Source organism: Aptenodytes forsteri, unplaced genomic scaffold, assembly GCF_000699145.1.
Source record: "Aptenodytes forsteri isolate BGI_AS27 unplaced genomic scaffold, ASM69914v1 Scaffold58, whole genome shotgun sequence".
NCBI lineage: Eukaryota > Metazoa > Chordata > Aves > Sphenisciformes > Spheniscidae > Aptenodytes > Aptenodytes forsteri.
The window spans coordinates 856474-873959 of record NW_008794093.1 but is presented as its reverse complement, the minus strand read 5'-3'; the positions used below and the strand labels follow the sequence as shown (position 1 = coordinate 873959).

At 35.8% G+C, this 17486-nt stretch overlaps 1 protein-coding gene across 2 annotated transcripts in view; it reads right to left on the bottom strand.

Annotated features, from left to right (window-relative positions):
- The window catches only part of LOC103895474 (BMP/retinoic acid-inducible neural-specific protein 3), a 229412-nt gene that overhangs the window by 32059 nt on the left and 179867 nt on the right, over nt 1-17486 (bottom strand). For both annotated transcript variants that reach the window (XM_009275062.1, XM_019470950.1), the window contains one exon: nt 13439-13661. In XM_009275062.1, coding sequence (XP_009273337.1) covers nt 13439-13661 — 223 coding nt within the window. The remainder of the gene's footprint in view (nt 1-13438; nt 13662-17486) is intronic.

The window sequence follows — 17486 nt, the reverse complement described above, 5'->3', positions numbered from 1 at the left end:
TTCAACTTACATTAAAAAAATCATCTGTTATTGTTCCCATTTTTTTCCAAAATTAAGCCAACTTTGTCCAAAAAATGTGTGGAATAGTATATGCACAGTTTCAAGGGCATGATGCCTTCGGGTTCTTCTAAGGTCAATTAAAGAATTTTTTAGGATTTCTTAAATTTGGAGGATTAAAAAAAAATAATAATGATGCCTTCGGGTTCTTCTAAGGTCAATTAAAGAATTTTTTAGGATTTCTTAAATTTGGAGGATTAAAAAAAAAAAAATAATAAAAGTTTAAGATAATGATACTGATTTCAGATTCTATTGGAAATATCACTGTTTAAAATAAACGAGGAGAATCTTAGGAAATACAATTAACACAGTCTAAGCAATGTTGAGAGAGATTTCTAATTGCTGTTTTTTAGAAGGGTCTGCATTTTGAAAAGTTTATTTCAAAATTTCTTTTTTAATACAAAGACTTGTACATTAATTTAATTGATGCAACATGTCCTGACATTTGCTGCACTTTTATGTAATGAGGAGAGGTTTTAATGCATATTCAAGTCATTCCTGTCATATGGGTAGAACAGGAACTATTTATCTAAGAATCTGAAAGACCAAAAGGCCAGATAATCAAAGGAAAACAAAAAATAAAAAACTTTGTTTTTTTTCTTTTGTAGAATTCAGAGAAGGTTTTAGTTTTGTTTCATTTGGGTCATCTTACTTTAATATCTTGACAGTTGAGAGAAGTCAGTCATTAAAGATAATAAAACTACATTAGAAAATTAGCAAGTGTCACCTTCTGTCTGCAATGCCAACAATTTTTATTACTTCTGCTCCTTGCAATACATAAGTCCTTTATTTTATACATTTCATCTGTGATCCCATATATGGGTTTCTAGAAAACTGATGGGATAATTTCCTGACAAATTAATTGGAATTAATGCCTTCTGCAGCTGTGCTGTATCATCTGCTACTTGAGGGATTTTTTTAATGATCTGTGGTCATCAGTTTGAAACTATACTACTGATTGTATCTCTTTAATATGCCTTAGAGTCCAAAAAAGCATGCACTAGATGGGTAAACAGATTACATGTTCTGAATCAGCACTTGCCTTCCAGCCACGTGGGATAGATCACTTGGGATCCCAGGATGTGATTTCTATGTTATTTCCTCTTATGAATTCTGACACCTTCCTGTGGAAAAAAAAACCCTTCCTGACATTTCCTTCAATGAGCTGCGGGTTGAAGCCATGGGACACAGATATCTTAGAAGTTTGACTTCCTCTTTCTCATTGGTTGTTATGCAGTTGTGGGATATGGAGACAACTCCAAAATACTGGTTGAACTGTGAATGTGGAGGAAGGAAACTTGATAGAAAGGCAATCTTGTTTTCATTTCAGATATTGCTTTAAGGCCCTGATTTCCTTCACTGGTTGATGAAATAAAACTTCATTTGCATTCTCTCGTCCTGAATCTTTTCTGTTTCCTACCTAAAAAAAAAGACTTTAAATTTGTTTTTTTTTAAAGAATGTTAATGATAATACAGTGCTTTGTATTCATTCGCTGTGGTATATTTATGGCACTTTTCCAAAAGAATATAAATATCTGGAAGTATCTGGAAAAAAATTGCACAAATGTAGGTCTATGCCTTTTGTAAACTAACATATTATAGAAAACCTCAATAATAAATAAATATTTTTTTTCTTTCCAGGACTGTACAAAACATATGACCTAAATTTACAGGTCAATAAGACGAGTTCTTTGCAGACTGTAAACATCTATGGCAGTTAATGATTGCATGGAAAATTAACATTTCTAATGGGGACCTTCTGTCACTCTCATATTTTCTACTCTCATTTGGTAAGTTGTCTGAAAGCAAATGATCCTATTCCAGGTACAAGCAATTTGGTCAACCTGAGTAAGGATAGCAGAACCCACACTTGACATTTTTCTAACTCTAGTATTGCCCAGAGTAAGAGATGATAATCTGCTGCTTATTAAATACTTGGAATATATTTTGAGATACAAAAAATATCCAAGTTGTATATAGTCATATTGGAAACAAAATTCTACCTCGCTAGATATTGCCACATACAGACATAAGCTGAAACGAAAACTCTGGAGTTAGTTTGTGTGTGTTGGGGTCTCTGAGTGCAGCCCTTGAGCTAAATTAAGTTTATAAGAAATCTGTCAGGAATGTAAATGTTCTGACAACACAAAATATGAGGTGAATACCGCAACAATAAAGCTTTTCCCTGCGTGACATCTGTCCACACAGCACACATCACCACTACCACTGATGCCTTTGCCAATGCTCTCAGCTGAGAAGCCAAGGAATAAAACACTACGGAGTTTATTATTTATCATAAACTTGCTTTCACACGCTCCAGCTATGATCCCTCCCAGTGAAAGTTGAAACATGTTGGCAAGACAGTGCAAACCTGGGCCTGCTACCGATCCTGTCTCTCTGGGAGCACATCAGAAGGCTGGATGCTTCTGAGCTGTCTGCCTGGCACCTCTCTGGAGTGCTAAATTCATTCAGAAACTGGGGAAGGCAGGAAGGGAGAAAGACAAGGGGAGGGGGCAAAGACAGTTTCTAGCTCATGTCATACCACTGCTGTCAGAAGAGATGTTGAGTTTGCTAGTTGGTATTCTTTGGGGTAAATGAACTGTACATTGTCTTTACCAGTCTGTATATAGTTATATGTGTAAGATACCAGTATGGAATTCATAATTTGAAAATTTTAATTTTTCAAAGGACTTTTTTATGTTTCCAAAAATTAATGTGTTCTATATAATTTTTTTCTACTGTTTCTGGCCATAAATTACTCTGCCCTTGACAGTATCCATAGCAATTATGCACAAACTGAATTCTTATCTATCAGTTCCATTTCAGAAAAATTAAAGGTCTCCCTACCCTTTACCCTTCAATATTCACCTTATTCTTTCTAGTCATTTATTTTGCTCTTACCAAAAGCATATAAGAAAATATAGAGAACATATTACACCAAGAATTAATGTATTTTTGGTTTATAAAAGACATAATAAACAGTAAATAAGAATTACTAACTTTGAATGACCTGGAAGCTGACATATTAGTTATTTCTTTCTTTGTGTTGCAAATGGAAGAACGACATAGTATGAAACAGCCATATCAAACTTTGAATAAGTCTTTTCATGATCACATCTGTACATATCGACAGAACTATGTCATTTGGAAGCACTTAAGACACAATGGGATTGGTGCATTCTGCATGTTGGAAGCAAAGGATTTATGTTTTTAAAAAGGAACAAAAGAGTAGACATGAGACAATACGAACAATTCAGATACAGGCTTACAGTACTTTTCAAAGCATTTTTAAAAATCAAAAGCTTGAAAACCCACCATCTGCAGGACTGAAACTATCCAATCTTCAAATTTATCTAAAGACAAAGCTATTATATGTCTTTAAGTAAGATGACCTGAGGCACAACCCTGAAGGTTAAAGTCTGGCATTTGATGTTCCCTTGGAGAGCTAGTATCTCATCTTCTGAGTGAGCTAACAGAGTAAATTGCATATGACAACACAGGTGAGAAATATAAGACACTTGATCGTATGTGTCCATTTCTATGTCAATGCACATCTCAGTGGTTCTTTGTACTTGTTTAATTGATAAGTTTTTTCTGATTCAGAGCCTGAAAAGCTTGTTTTCAGAGTGCTGACAAGCATGACCTGACAAACAGAGACCTCTTTGTCAAAGTGAGGCATCAGAGCGATGAAAGGTTTTGCCTGAAATATGGATATGCATGGCAATATCTCCCTACCCCCCACAAGTCCAACCTTCATCTTTTCTTTTATTCTGCACTCATGTCAAAGCTTTCTTGTGCTTTGCATTAATACCACCTTCCCACAGAGGAGACGCATTTTTACTTTAAATGGCACACACCAGAAAAGCATTTATGTTACAGCAATTCATCCCAGCCTGAGCTGAGACTGGGGCCCCACTGTGACGTGTGCTGTACAAACACATAGTGAGAGACAGTCTGTGTATCACTCTAAAGAAACACAATAGACAAAAGAGAGCAAGGGACATATGATATTATCAGCCTATTGTCAGCCCTGTTGTACTATGGTGGGCACAGACAGAAGGACTTTGGTGACTCCGCAGAGGAAGCCTGATGCTGGAGACTGAATATCAAAGATCATTCTTTCTTATTTTTCTCCTGTCTTAATAACTCATAGATGATAAAAGACATACTTATGGCACATTTTATACTCTTCTGGATCAGATAAAGCAATGTTCAAATATGCTTCTGTTATACAGGTGAAATCTGGAAGATACTGCAACTTTCTGGAGCTGGGGATAGCCTGAAGCCCAGAGTGCTCCAAGAACCAATATCTCTCACTGGTGTCCTTACCTGACCTCCAGCTGAATTTGTGGTGTACATTATCATGATCCTCAAAGGTGGGGGAGTGCTATCTAGAGAGGATCATGGCCATCATGTCACATGTCATGACTACAAAGACAGATGATCATCAGGCTAGGAACAAACAGAAGCTGCCAAGCCCAGAAATGTGTGCCAGGATCTATCCACATATCAAGTAACTATTTTAAAGTGTAGGCTTGCAAGCCTTGTGAGTCACCACAGTGTTGGCTCTGATGTTGTTTCTACAAGTGATTCATGTGGATAGGTGATTAAGATATCTTTAAATTTGACCTGAAGGAAGGTACTTTACAGCAGTTTGGTCACAGTAAAAACCAAAAGGCCAAAAGCAAGACCCTCAGTATTGTAGATCTACACTGGGGATTAAATGTGCTGAATACTGTATCTTTATAGCCAAAATTCTGCAGCAGCTTTTTCTTAATCTGCGTTTTTCTTTTTTAATACCATATGTCTATGAAATAAAACGCTATTTTAAACTGCTTGTGTTTTATTGTCTTCAAATTTTCAGGCTCCAGTACTGATAGCACCAATTGCATTACAAAATTTGCCTGGGAAAAATAAGGAAGTTTAGACATTTGGGTTGGAAACAACAAGGGGTTTTGGTAGGTGGAAGGGACAGAGGCAATCTGTAGTGGAATGAGTGTTAGCAGATCTGAAAAAAATGCATACTCTAGATACAGTTTCATGAGGGAGAAGGGAAAATTGAGCCCAACTTTCCACTTCTCAGAACTGGACTGTATAGAAGAAATTGGTCTTCCAAAAGTGTATGTGGTTTCCGTTCCTATCACCTTGTTACTCTTAGAAGAGAGCCCACATGAAAGCGATGGACACTAAAGTAGTCATTCTTGAGTTAAATTATTTCCTTGACTCATCTTCTGCTGTTGCACTTCTGAATACTGTCTTCTTTGAGGTGGTGTCTGAATATTCAGTATTATTATATAACATATGGGCAATGCATAGAATGAAGTCACCTCTCTCATGCCAATGTTTTGCCCTTTTAAAGTATAGACTGTTTGCCGGTGCAACAGTATTTTAATAATGGTTAGTGATTCAGTAATCATAATTGAGTATTGCAAGTCTCAAAACAAGATGTAATACAACATCCTGCAATATTATATTCGTATCATATCATATAATACTATATTGGTATAGCTCCTTTCATGTCAGATGATTCCTGCTAAGCTGATTTTCTTTTTTTAACATTTTGCATCATGAGATATAGTGTAAAATATGATTGCTAAAGCACTACTATTAGGGTACAGTTGCACTGGTAAGTAGTGCAACTTACCAGTTGCGTGGAAGCAGGCATACTCCTGCTCTGTGACATTAATATAACCTGTCTATTAGTTTCACAGGACTTTATGATATGGTGAAATTACTTCGTTCTAATGTTGCTATTCATCAAAATAATCAAAAGTGGAGTTGTGGGGAAGCTGGAAAAATTTTCATATATAGCATGTGATCAATAGCAGCCTCTATGAGCATGTAATGAAGTGCTGCAACATTAGAAAACCAAATCTCCTTGAGAGAAAATGTATTACAAGGACAGATGCTAAGAGCAGTCTGCCCCTATGTATATACAGTTATTAAAATATGTGTGAAAACACACATATACACAAGAGTTTATCTTAGCTTGTCACTGTTATCAGACCTATTATTTGCAGGCCTGTATATCATATTTTTATGTCTGTCATATTAGTTTTAAATAACTCTAATCCCCAATCCAATTAAAGGTATCACCTCAAAAAGGATCATTTTATTTCCTTTGAGAAAAGATGCAGACTTATTATTCGGTTTAGTAAAGCAACCACTGCCAAACTGACCTTCATTTCATCTCGGATACTTTCATCTTATCACCTTCCTTTTCTATGACATGCAACTTTCAGATGTGCACCTGGTGTGTTAGATCAAATCAAAGTTTCCACTGGAGAGGCATTCCTTTGCATTGAAACTTGCAAATCCATTTTTAACTCCCATATGCAATATCTTAATTGAAGCAGATAAAAAGTTTTTTTGGTATTTTTTATAATACAAAATGATGTGCAATCTAAGTACATTTTTCTGTGTTCTTTCTTGGAATTATTTTTGTTTAGAAACATCTCTATGATACATCGTACTCTATGAAAAGGAGAAGATGTTCTAAAATCAGACAGAATATTGCTTCTTTAGCAACTCTTGTTCGGAAACATCATTTACATTGGACCCAGTCCATTCAGCTGAGCTTTTTCTATCTTACACTGTCTTTCTGTAACACAGTTTTCATCTAGACTCACTGTTCACCTTCATTCTAGCAGTCTGCTAAGTGATGTATAATTAGATTTTTTCACTTATATCCAATGCCACAAATGTGCTTTAAAAACAAAAATCTCTGTGTGATGAACTGGGAAACTTCCATGTATTGAACTTTCTGGCTTCCTTGGTGGAAGATTTTATTCCTTGGTAATTTTGTGCTCAAGAATCAATTATACTTATAGCAAAGCAATCTAAAGTAGCTGATAACCTACTTTGGGATGTAAGGAACTTATCCTGTGTAACATCATGGGATTAATCTACATAATCTTCTTTTTGTGTATTTCATTCTGAAGCATTTTGAAGAAAACAGGTTTCAAGGCCTTAGTATTCTGATGGACTGTGTTATAGATACTATAAAAAAGTCAGACATCTTAAATCTTTTTTCTGTATATGGACTGAAGAGAAGACTAAGATACAAGTCACTTCTCTGAAGTGTTTTTACAGTATTCAGGCCCTGTTGTGCTCCTAGGGCATGTGAATTTTTTGCTAAGTGAAATTCAAAAAGAAGTGAAAAATGAGAAAATGCAAATTCATGGCTCTTCCTCCTTTTATAGCTGCCTATGGTGATTCTGCGGGAAATTCCAGAATAAATTCTGGTTTTGAAAATGAGAATTCTTTCTGCAACTCTTCTGTTTGATGCAGCCATTCACTGCCTCTGGTGATGAACTCCTAAGTCTATGTTAGCTTCAGAGTAAGTTTCTTTAAAAAAAATCCTTTATGAAGATAAGGTTGCTGAGAATGGCTTTCTTTTCAGAAATAAGGATTTTTACATGTTAATTAAAATATTTTTTAACGGTTATTAAGTAGTTTTGTCTATATTTGCCTTCAGCTTGCATTACCAGATTAAGATCCTTTAAAAAACTGGCTAGACTGTTGGTATAACCAACAATTTCACTGTAAATTATATGGTGATATTAAGCATCCAATCTTTTCAAAAATTCAAATACTGACATTTTATTCAAGATTACATGCTTTTGTTTGCAAGTGTTGTACCTAGGTCTTTTAAAATTAAAATTCTTATTTACTTGAGTTGCTCATAATCTTCAGTTGCAGTTTGTTGCAGCAGATTTCCATTTTGTTATTATGCCAAGGAAGATGTAATTTTTTCCACTGTCTTATTTTTATATTTACATTATGTTTCTTCTTTTAATATTTTTGTTTTTGTCTTTATTAAGTCACAAATTGTGCTGGTTAAATTTGGCCTCGAGTGATGCTTTTTCATTATGAAGTGATTTAAACTGCATACAAATAAGGTTTGTACATATAGCAATATACTCTACTGAGTGCATTCACTCAAATGGATAACATTAGCCAAGGACCAATTTGAATGACACAGAAAAGAACGAAATCAAGTGTTAAGCTGGCACTTCTGAAGGAAGAAATGAAAGCTTTTCCCTGTCTTCAATGTCTTTCAGTAGTGTTTGGATATTAAATCCAATCACAGGAAATCATTGCCATTCTTACTGAAAAATATTTGGGAAAGTGAAGATTCTCCTTCTCTGCCAATACAGTTTGTATTTCTTTTATGCTCTTAAGCATACATATTCCAATTTTCTCATTTTGGTTCCATAATTTGGGTTCATCTAAGTGCTTGCTTACCCTCAGCTCTGGTTCACATGAGGTGTTTCACTGACAGCAATTCATGGGTAGGAACAGGCCTTCTGTTCCTGTGATTTTCAGCTTCTCAGCATATAGTCATTATGTTTGAAAAGAAATCTTACTGTCATGTTAACTAAAACAGAAACAGAAACAACTTTCCCTCCCCATAACACAATGACAAATATATAACCACAACTTTGCTTGCTGCTTTACCTCTTCGCATTGCCATATGTGAGGTACAGTGCCGTATATGGACACCCCTATTGAGTAAAATTGATATGTCTTTATTCCCTCCACATATTTTGTCTTTGAAAAAGAGAAGATTCAATCCAAAGGTGATGTTAACATGAGATTATGCATGCACAGATCTCATCTTTCAATGCAGGTGTGAGTCACAATGCTCAGCCTAAGCTGTGAGGAAGCCTGCTCTTTGCTGCCTGTAACAGGGCATTACTTTCTCACCTCATTTGAGAAAGATGCTGCTGGAATCGAGAGCTTGGACTAACTTAATGACTATGTCAGTCCTTTTCTCAGAGTAGATATACTAGACCACAGATACCATATGCAAACTGCTTCCGAAGATTAACAATTGTTCCTTACACCTCATGGTCCTAATACAGAAACATGCATGATGAGCTTAGGGCAGACATATGTTTTACACCTCATCTTGATTCCTTCAAAGTAAAATGTATTGTGCTTCTAGCACTGTTTCAACAACCCTCTTATATACATTTTACAACACCTACTGATTCCTGCAAAGCAAAATGTATTGTGCCATTAGCAGTGTTTCAGCAACCTTCTTTTATAAAAACTGCAGCAAGAGCTGGCCATCTAGTGGAATAACAATTGCTGCATGTGGTGGACTCTGGCCAAGCAAACACAATGAATGAACATATGATACTGCAAGTTTTTAAGGCTGTTGTGTTAATGCAATGAGAACACATTAGTAATAATCACTTGAGCCTTTTGAAGTAGCAGAGCCTCAAATTCATGGAGGCAGTAGCTCATCTGGTAGCATTTATTCCACAGAACATCTTTTCTTTTTCAGAGTACATTTTTTTCAATCTTGTTATCCTCCTTATCTCTTGAAATTGAATGTTTTATCATTCCATCCCTATATCCAACATGGGAACAGATTATCTACATAGCAATTTCTGTGCTCCTTGTTGGTTTTGAATTTTCAGTTGGTATTTTTCTTTGAACTCAGACAACTGGTAAACACTTCACTGATTACAGAGTGTATTGACTAATTCAGGTGAATTTTAAAAGTTACACTCAGCAGTACCATAATGGTTTATAATGGAAATCTATGGACTTTTGATGTATCTTGGCATGATTTGACTTTCAGGGAAAGGAATAATGGTCTGTTTCATGTTAATGAAAGAAAGCTTAAAATCTGGGAAGAACATCTGGAACTTGAAAAGATCTGCAATGAACAGAAATAAAATAAAAATAGTAATCCTGTTCCCATCCCCAGTGTATACCAAAGTGCTGCAGTAAATAAGACATTGTTCTCACTGCTAGTGCAGACTGAAAGAAAACTATTTGTACATTATTCTAGCTGAAGAATATAAACTGTGTTTAAAAAAGAGACATGGGAATGTAGTTTCTTTAACTTGCAAGTTAACTGACTCTTTTCTACTATGAACAATGATGTTAAGAGAAGATTCAATGGTATTTGGTTCAAGGATTAGAAAATTAAAATATAAATGTAATTTAGTGTCATGATTATTAAGTTGCTTGGTTTGTCAGGAAATATGGGAAAAGTTGCAAGCAATTCTGTCTAACTGATTAATCCTATTTAAAAACAATCAAGCAACAATTTGTTTTATGTTCAGTAACAAAATTTTGAGGCCAGAGAAAGAGACAGGTATTTTCAGTAATGAATTATAACCTTGACCATATGTAGGAGCTCCTTCAAGTGTGACAAAACGATTTCTGGCAGACTACATAGATAAATCCCTATAAAACTCAGTCTCATAGAAAGTTTTCATGAATTATATTAAACTTTTAGGACATACCTACCAGCTTCATGAAAGAGAAAACCAGCTCTCACTTTTGACATATTCCTTTAGAAATCCTTTGCTATATCTTCTATTGACTTGTGAAATACAGTGTAAAATTAAACATTAGCACAGTTACTTTGTTTTCACTCACTGCCAGCATCATGACCTTTATTAAAACCTGAAGATTGGCTCTTTAATCTGTATCTGAAAAGACAAGTGCCCATAAAATACAATTTAAATTAGTATTTATATCTCCATTAACTCTAATTTCTCTTTCCATAATAAAATTCATCCTCAACTATTGTCCTGGTTTCGGCTGGGATAGAGTTAATTTTCTTCCTAGTAGCTGGTACAGTGCTGTGTTTTGGATTTAGGGTGAGAACAATGTTGATAACACACCGATGTTTCAGTTGTTGCTAAGTAGTGCTGACACTAGGCGAGGACTTTTCAGCTTCCCATGCTCTACCGACTGAGAAGGCTGGAGGTGCACAAGAAGCTGGGAGGGGGCACAGCCAGGACAGCTGACCCAAACTGGCCAAAGGCATATTCCATACCATGTAACGTCATGCTCAGTACATAAACTGGAGGAAAGCTGGCCAGGGGGGCCACTACTTGGGGACTGGCTGGGCATTAGTCAGCAGGTGGTGAGCAATTGTGTTGTGCATCACTTGTTTTGTATATTATTAATATAATTATTATGATTATTATACTATTATTTATTATTTTATTTTATTTCAATTATGGGGGGGGAGTGAGCGAGCGGCTGTGTGGTGCTCAGTTGCCGGCTGAGGTTAAACCACAAGAACTATCAATAGCAGAGCCCAAACCCTAATCTGAAAGAGCTGTTTGGAAAGCCTTTGGAAAGGATTACATTTTGTTCCAATTCCCCCTTCTTGTTTCTTTGGAGCTTAGAATATCATTGGCACATGAAGCTGTGATTTTAACTTTTATTCCTGTCTTCCCTTAAACACAAGAAATTTAAGTACTTTATTTTGGTTCTGTTATTCCACTCACTTTCTGCTGAAATGTCTCCTTTTACAGCCTGAGCAATAATTCATATTTCTCCATTGCATTACGCAGGTATTCATTCTCCATTGCATTACCCACTATTCATTTGCGTGCTTACCTGTTGGCAGTTCTGTATTGAAAAATTCAGTACCTTGTTTGGATTAGGTATACTTTCATCATGAGGAGTACCTGAATGCTATTCTATCAATACCTGTGTTTTCCTTCTGCTCGCTATCCATCTTTTCACCACTGATATTCCTTTATCCATTCTTGCATCTTGGTCTATCAGATTTTTTTTAACCAGGTTAGGAAACTAAACCGGACCTTTTCCCCTCACTTCTCAGTTTAAAGCTCTTCTTATCAGACATAAAAGCCTTGATGTCAGAAGACAATTTTCCCAGATAGTCAGATGGAATCCAGCCTTTGAAAATGCTCTCTTTTAGCAAATGCATCCCACTGGCTAAATATTCCCAAACCTGCCTTTAGCACTGATCTTTGAGCCATCTATTGATTATCATTATGTCATCATACGTCTGACCTCTCCCTGTACTGACTAGAAAAAAATTTAGGGCAGTCACTAAAATTAACATAATTATCTTAAAAGTAAGTTATGATATTCCTAAGTTAGAGATGCATTGCAAAATCAAACTGTTATGAAGCTTTAGTACAACTCCCTGTAAAGCAGGCAAACTTTATTGCTAGTAAAATTTATTATTAACAAATAAGCTGTGAACTCATAAGTTCTGCATTTGAAAAAAAAAAAAAAAAATCCCTCATATAACAAGAAAGGTGTGTTTTGATCAATCATTTCAACTGATCTTTGCTTTTTGTATCTCAGTTCATCTATACTCTATCATTGCCATTACTGATGGCAACCAAAGATTGCTTCAAAACCTTAAAATGGTTATTTTGGAAGACCTGATTATTTTAAATTTTAGTAGGGAAAAAAAAAATTAGGTTGGATTCTGTTTCCTCTGTTTTGAAAAGCTCTGGGTTCCTGCTGAAGTCTTTCATGTTGAATCATCTCTTTGGCAGAATGCTTATTCAGATCATGCCCAAGAAACACAAGAGGTGATATCGAAGCACTGCAGTGACTATATAACCTTTGTTAGTGGAATGTTTTCTAATTATGAAATGACCCCACAAGTGAAAAACACATTTTTTGTTTCAACTAGCAGATCACAAAGCAAAGCACAATATGTAGGAAAAGGCAGGCATGAGAGCCATAACAGCTGTCTCCTTCTGAAAGAAAAAGCGGAATGGTTAGATAAGCGCCACCAAAAGGTAAAGAAGAATTGATGGAGCCTTAGCTTGCAATAGGAGAGCTGAAAGCAGGAGAGAGTAAAGTACCCCTGGCAGTTCTGGAACACTGAACCTAAACTAGATCTCTTTAAAATCGATGGAGATATGTGCTAAATGCAGGAGTCACTGGACTAGGCCCATGATGCTTGTGCTCAGAAGAATAATGTCCTTAAAAGCTCATTCATTTCAGATTTACTCTAGTGTCATTCCACTAATTTCAATAAAGCAATTTTCAAACAGCTATCAACTATAACCACTTTATGTTAATTTAGATTTCACTAGCTAGCTTTCAGGATCTCTCTGTTTCTAGGAAGGACTAAAACACTTCTATTTTCTTTCCTTAGGCATCCTTTCAAATCTAATTCATATCTGACAAATGAGACAAAAAATCAATAGTATGTAGTGTATACTGTATAATGACCTGGAAAGTTCTTAAAATAGCTGTGCTTGTTTCAGAATAAGTATTCAGTATTCGGTATACAATTATTTGGCACTGTTACACTTGGCCAGGTTCCACTAAAAATATGTTTCTGTAAAACAGAGGCAGACCTAATGGGATGAATCTGTATGCTCATGTTATTTTTAAGTTGCCTCACATAATACACAGTCATATACAAATCAGGGTTTTTTTGAACTTTCCCATCGTATATAGGAAAACATGAATGGAGCAATATTGAAAGATTGTTCAACTCCTACAAATATGAAGATTGTATACTGTGCATGTACCATCTGCACACATTCCCACATCTATGCCCTTGAGGAGATTTTAGCGTCAAGACAGCAGTTTGAGTTTCTCAGGTTTTCATAGGCTTTCTTACCTCTGCCTTGGCATGCGGATGAGTGGCTGTTTATGGCATCTCTTACTAAGGCCAAAGAGCTTGTGAACAGTTTTCTGTGCCTTGAGGAAGAGTTGCTTCATGCTGTTTTCTAGTTGCTCATAGCGACGTTGAAAATTAGAATCCATTGTCCACAAATGCATTACAGTAGATGTGTTCAGGAAATAATTCACTGGCAGCCTTTTCATAAATAATTTGAATTCATCTGAAAAAAAAAATAGTCTTTAATTATGTACTTATAGCTATTGTTGCAGCAAAAATTGAATTCTAATTTGTTTTTTCTTGAACTTCTAATTTTTTTAAACTTGAACTTTTGCAATTTTAGAATTGAACATTTTGACTCTTTCAAAGTAGAAAGATAACTACATTTTTAGTGGTAATCTTAGAATATAAACAACAAAAGTAAATATTTGTATAATTTTTAAATTGATGTTAAAACAAATACAAGCATTGTCATTATCTCAACCTGGATAATATGAAGATTAAATAAGAATCAGAGTTTCTTACCTTCAAATCTAGGATCTAAAAGTAAATACTCATTTGGAGAAGATAGGAAACTGTCTTAAAAGGAGTATATTCCAATACTTAGAAAATGCAAGTAAATGTGATTATACAGGCCAGCGCTCTTTTAGACATGTTATTTCACCTGAGACAAGCCATTAAGGATCAGACTTTTGAAGTATTTAGAATTTAAATGGAGCTTTTCAAAGCATTTTACAGTACTTTGACACTTCAGAAATGTCCCCCATAACTTCTTTTTGATTCATGTCCCCATCTCTAAAGTGGTAAAAAGGAGTTATTAAATCACAGGTTCACTGTTACTGTGAACATGCTGTGCTTTGTGATTTGTTCTCGTATCTCAGTCCACATAAGATACATAGACTGAATCTTATTAACAGAATTTTATTAATCAGTGAGTCTATTTGAATAAGTAGGATAATTTACAAGTTGATTTATAAGTTTTGAACCTAAATAAACTTCCATTTAAAAGGGCTCTAATTACTGGGGAAAAAAATGAGAAAATGAGTAGCATAATTGAATGCACATGTTTATCCTTTTTCTTTCTTGTTTCCATATATCAGTACGTTTTCCTGTCTGCCCTCCTGCCTGCTGCTATTCTCCCACCCTTCACAATCCATTTTTTCTTTCAGCTTGTTCCTGCAGTGAAGTCACGTATCCCACAGTTTGGCTTTCATCCTTCCAGATGCTCCTTTTGGGTAGTCTACACTTCAGCAGACTATGTGAATGCAATGATCCAACTGACTGAAGTAGCTTCCCACTTAAAACTAGAGTTAATTATAATATTTAACACTGCTATAATTTTAGGTTCCTCGTGAGAGAGAGTTGATTGGGGAAAATGTCTGCTTACATGAAAGAATACTCCATTACCATCATTGTTCATAAGTCTTTTTGTTTTAGCTTTAGCTTTAGTTTAGCTTTTTTGACAACATTTTTATACAAAGAAGACAAAAATATTTTCTTTTTTATGGGTGGAGAAGAGGGATCTTTTCTAAATGATCTAGAGTGACCCTCATCCACATCCTGAGGGACACAGGGCCATGATGAAATAAAACAGCCCTATTTTGGCATAGTATTTTCTGTGATGGATGAAGATTCATAAGAAGACAAAAGGCATTGAAAGGTCTTCTGGAAAATAAAAAATGAAAGACAAGGGGCAAAGGTGATGATTGTGTATTTAATAAAGTGGTTTTAATAATTCATCTGGGAGCTCCTTGGCAATGTGTTATTCATTTTCTCCTCATGCCTTCCTCTTTGGATATTAGTTGTCCACTATTCTCCCCTTAAGGACAGCACCAGTGCCCCTCTGCTGTCCCTGGATACAAATTAAGGGGCTGAGGAAAGGAACTGTTTCTTTATTTTATCAAGTATTCAGAGCCTCTTATTCTTTGCTTTTTCCCTTCCCCAATTTTGTCTAAGAAGTTGGTTCTCATCCTCTGTCCAAAAAGAGTAAATATCTGTTCTTGGGTTTGTAGCTTAATAATTGGAATTAATAGGAGTATTTAATAAATTCTACATTACCAGATGACCATCTCTGTGAGTCTTAGTGTATTTTTGGGAAAACCAGTTCCCTGTTTTCCCATTCCCAAGTGACAATTATGCCTTTGTCTCCTCAGACTACGCTTCCGAGTCCTCGCGTCCCTTCAAGGCTTGCACAGATGCTGTGACAGAGGGTTATGTCTGGCTTGTCTAAAGGAGGGCACAGTCCCATTGGCTTGGTAAAGCCTTCCAAGCCTAAAGAGTGCATTGTCAAATTTAACAAACTGGTAATAAAAAAAAAAAAAAAGAAAAAGACATGAAATGAATAGGAAATAAGGTTAACTGAACTATACAAAGTATATCCTTTGGCAAAGCGCAGGTCTGCAGTTTGTATAAATCAGCCAAGCTCTACTGACTTCAGAGGAGTGTACTAATACACCTAGGGAGGATCAGATCCAAAAGCCACATTCTTGACTACCTGTTTTAATCACTAACTTCTCATCTCCCTTCTGTTCTTCCGAAACACTGGTGTATCGACTTAAACTCAGTTTCATGAAGCCAAAAATAAACCCAAATCCCTGAGGAGAGAATATACGCAGAAGGTGTCTTTTCAGTTTTCATATTGCTGTAATAACTTATTTAAGAAACGTTAATTTGCTGTCCTTTGCACAATGGCCATAAGCCCTACAGCTAACAACTAACCGGATGCAGTGTTTAGAAGTGATAAGGAGGGTTTACACTCCTTAACTTGCAATGCAAAACATTTCCAATAAGAAAATGCTTCTTTTTCTCCCTGTAATAAACATCATCTTTGACTATCCCTGTGCCCTGTATGATCATGCCCTGTATGATTATGGTGCTATAATGCATAATGCATAATGCATTATGCATAATGCAGGTAAAAAAGGGAAAGAGATAAAATGAGCATGGTTACATTGTGCCTTCTACAAAAAAGAGAAGAAAAGATTATCTGCTCATATCTTAAACAGACACATTTCATGATCTGGAAACTACAACATGGACTCCTATCACTGAGAGATGATTAAACTATTACACTCTAATCAACACATTGTACCAGCCATTCCTGAGGATTAACAGCCAGTATTACAGTGCTGGGGGCCATAGAAATTGATACTTTTAAAACATGATACTTTATACCACATATGATATGATTTCAGCACTTCCTCATTTATTTTCATATGGGTAGAACATGCAATACCATTTTTTCATATTCTTAACTGATTGCAAATAATGAGGAAAAATGTAAAACATTATATGCAGTGGTTGATCAAACAAGTTTATTTAACTTGCATTTTATGGCTGGTCATCTTTATTTTTCACTTCCCCCTTACTGCAAGGTAAATCTTCCTTGTATTAACAGTGTCCAGAGATTGAAATGACATGCCATATTTCAGTTGCAAAGAATAAATGAAAAATATCTCAATGGGAGCAAACATTATTGCTGAAATCAGATGAATATCAGACAAATTTAGGCTGTAAGAAATACCTAGAGCTGCTTAGCTTGCAACTTGCATTCTCAGTGTTATTCAGTATCAGAGCGGGGCCCAACACTGGATACAATGATTAACATTCTGCATACAGAGCTAGCAAAGACCAGAAAAATGCAGTAAGCCTCATCAAAGGGTTTGACAATGCTCTGCCACAAGAAAAAAAGGTGCTTGCTCTGTGTTAGAAGACAACAGGACCCCCGATTTCTCTGCTATGAACATTTTGTATATCCCTCATATTTTGAATTACAAGATCTGTACAAGACTATCGCACCTACAAGACCACAGCACACTTCTGTTTTCATTTCAGCTGAGGCTGAGTGTTTCTTGGAACTTTTCCAGGCTATCAAAATGTCTTGTGTTAGCTTGTTTCCTAAGATCCCTTTTGGAGGATCTTTGGAAGCATCTTGGAAGTCAACAGATTTTTAGAATCATAGAATCATAGAATAGTTTGGGTTGGAAGGGAACTCTAAAGGCCATCTAGTCCCACACTGCTGCCATGAGCAGGGACACATCAAACTAGT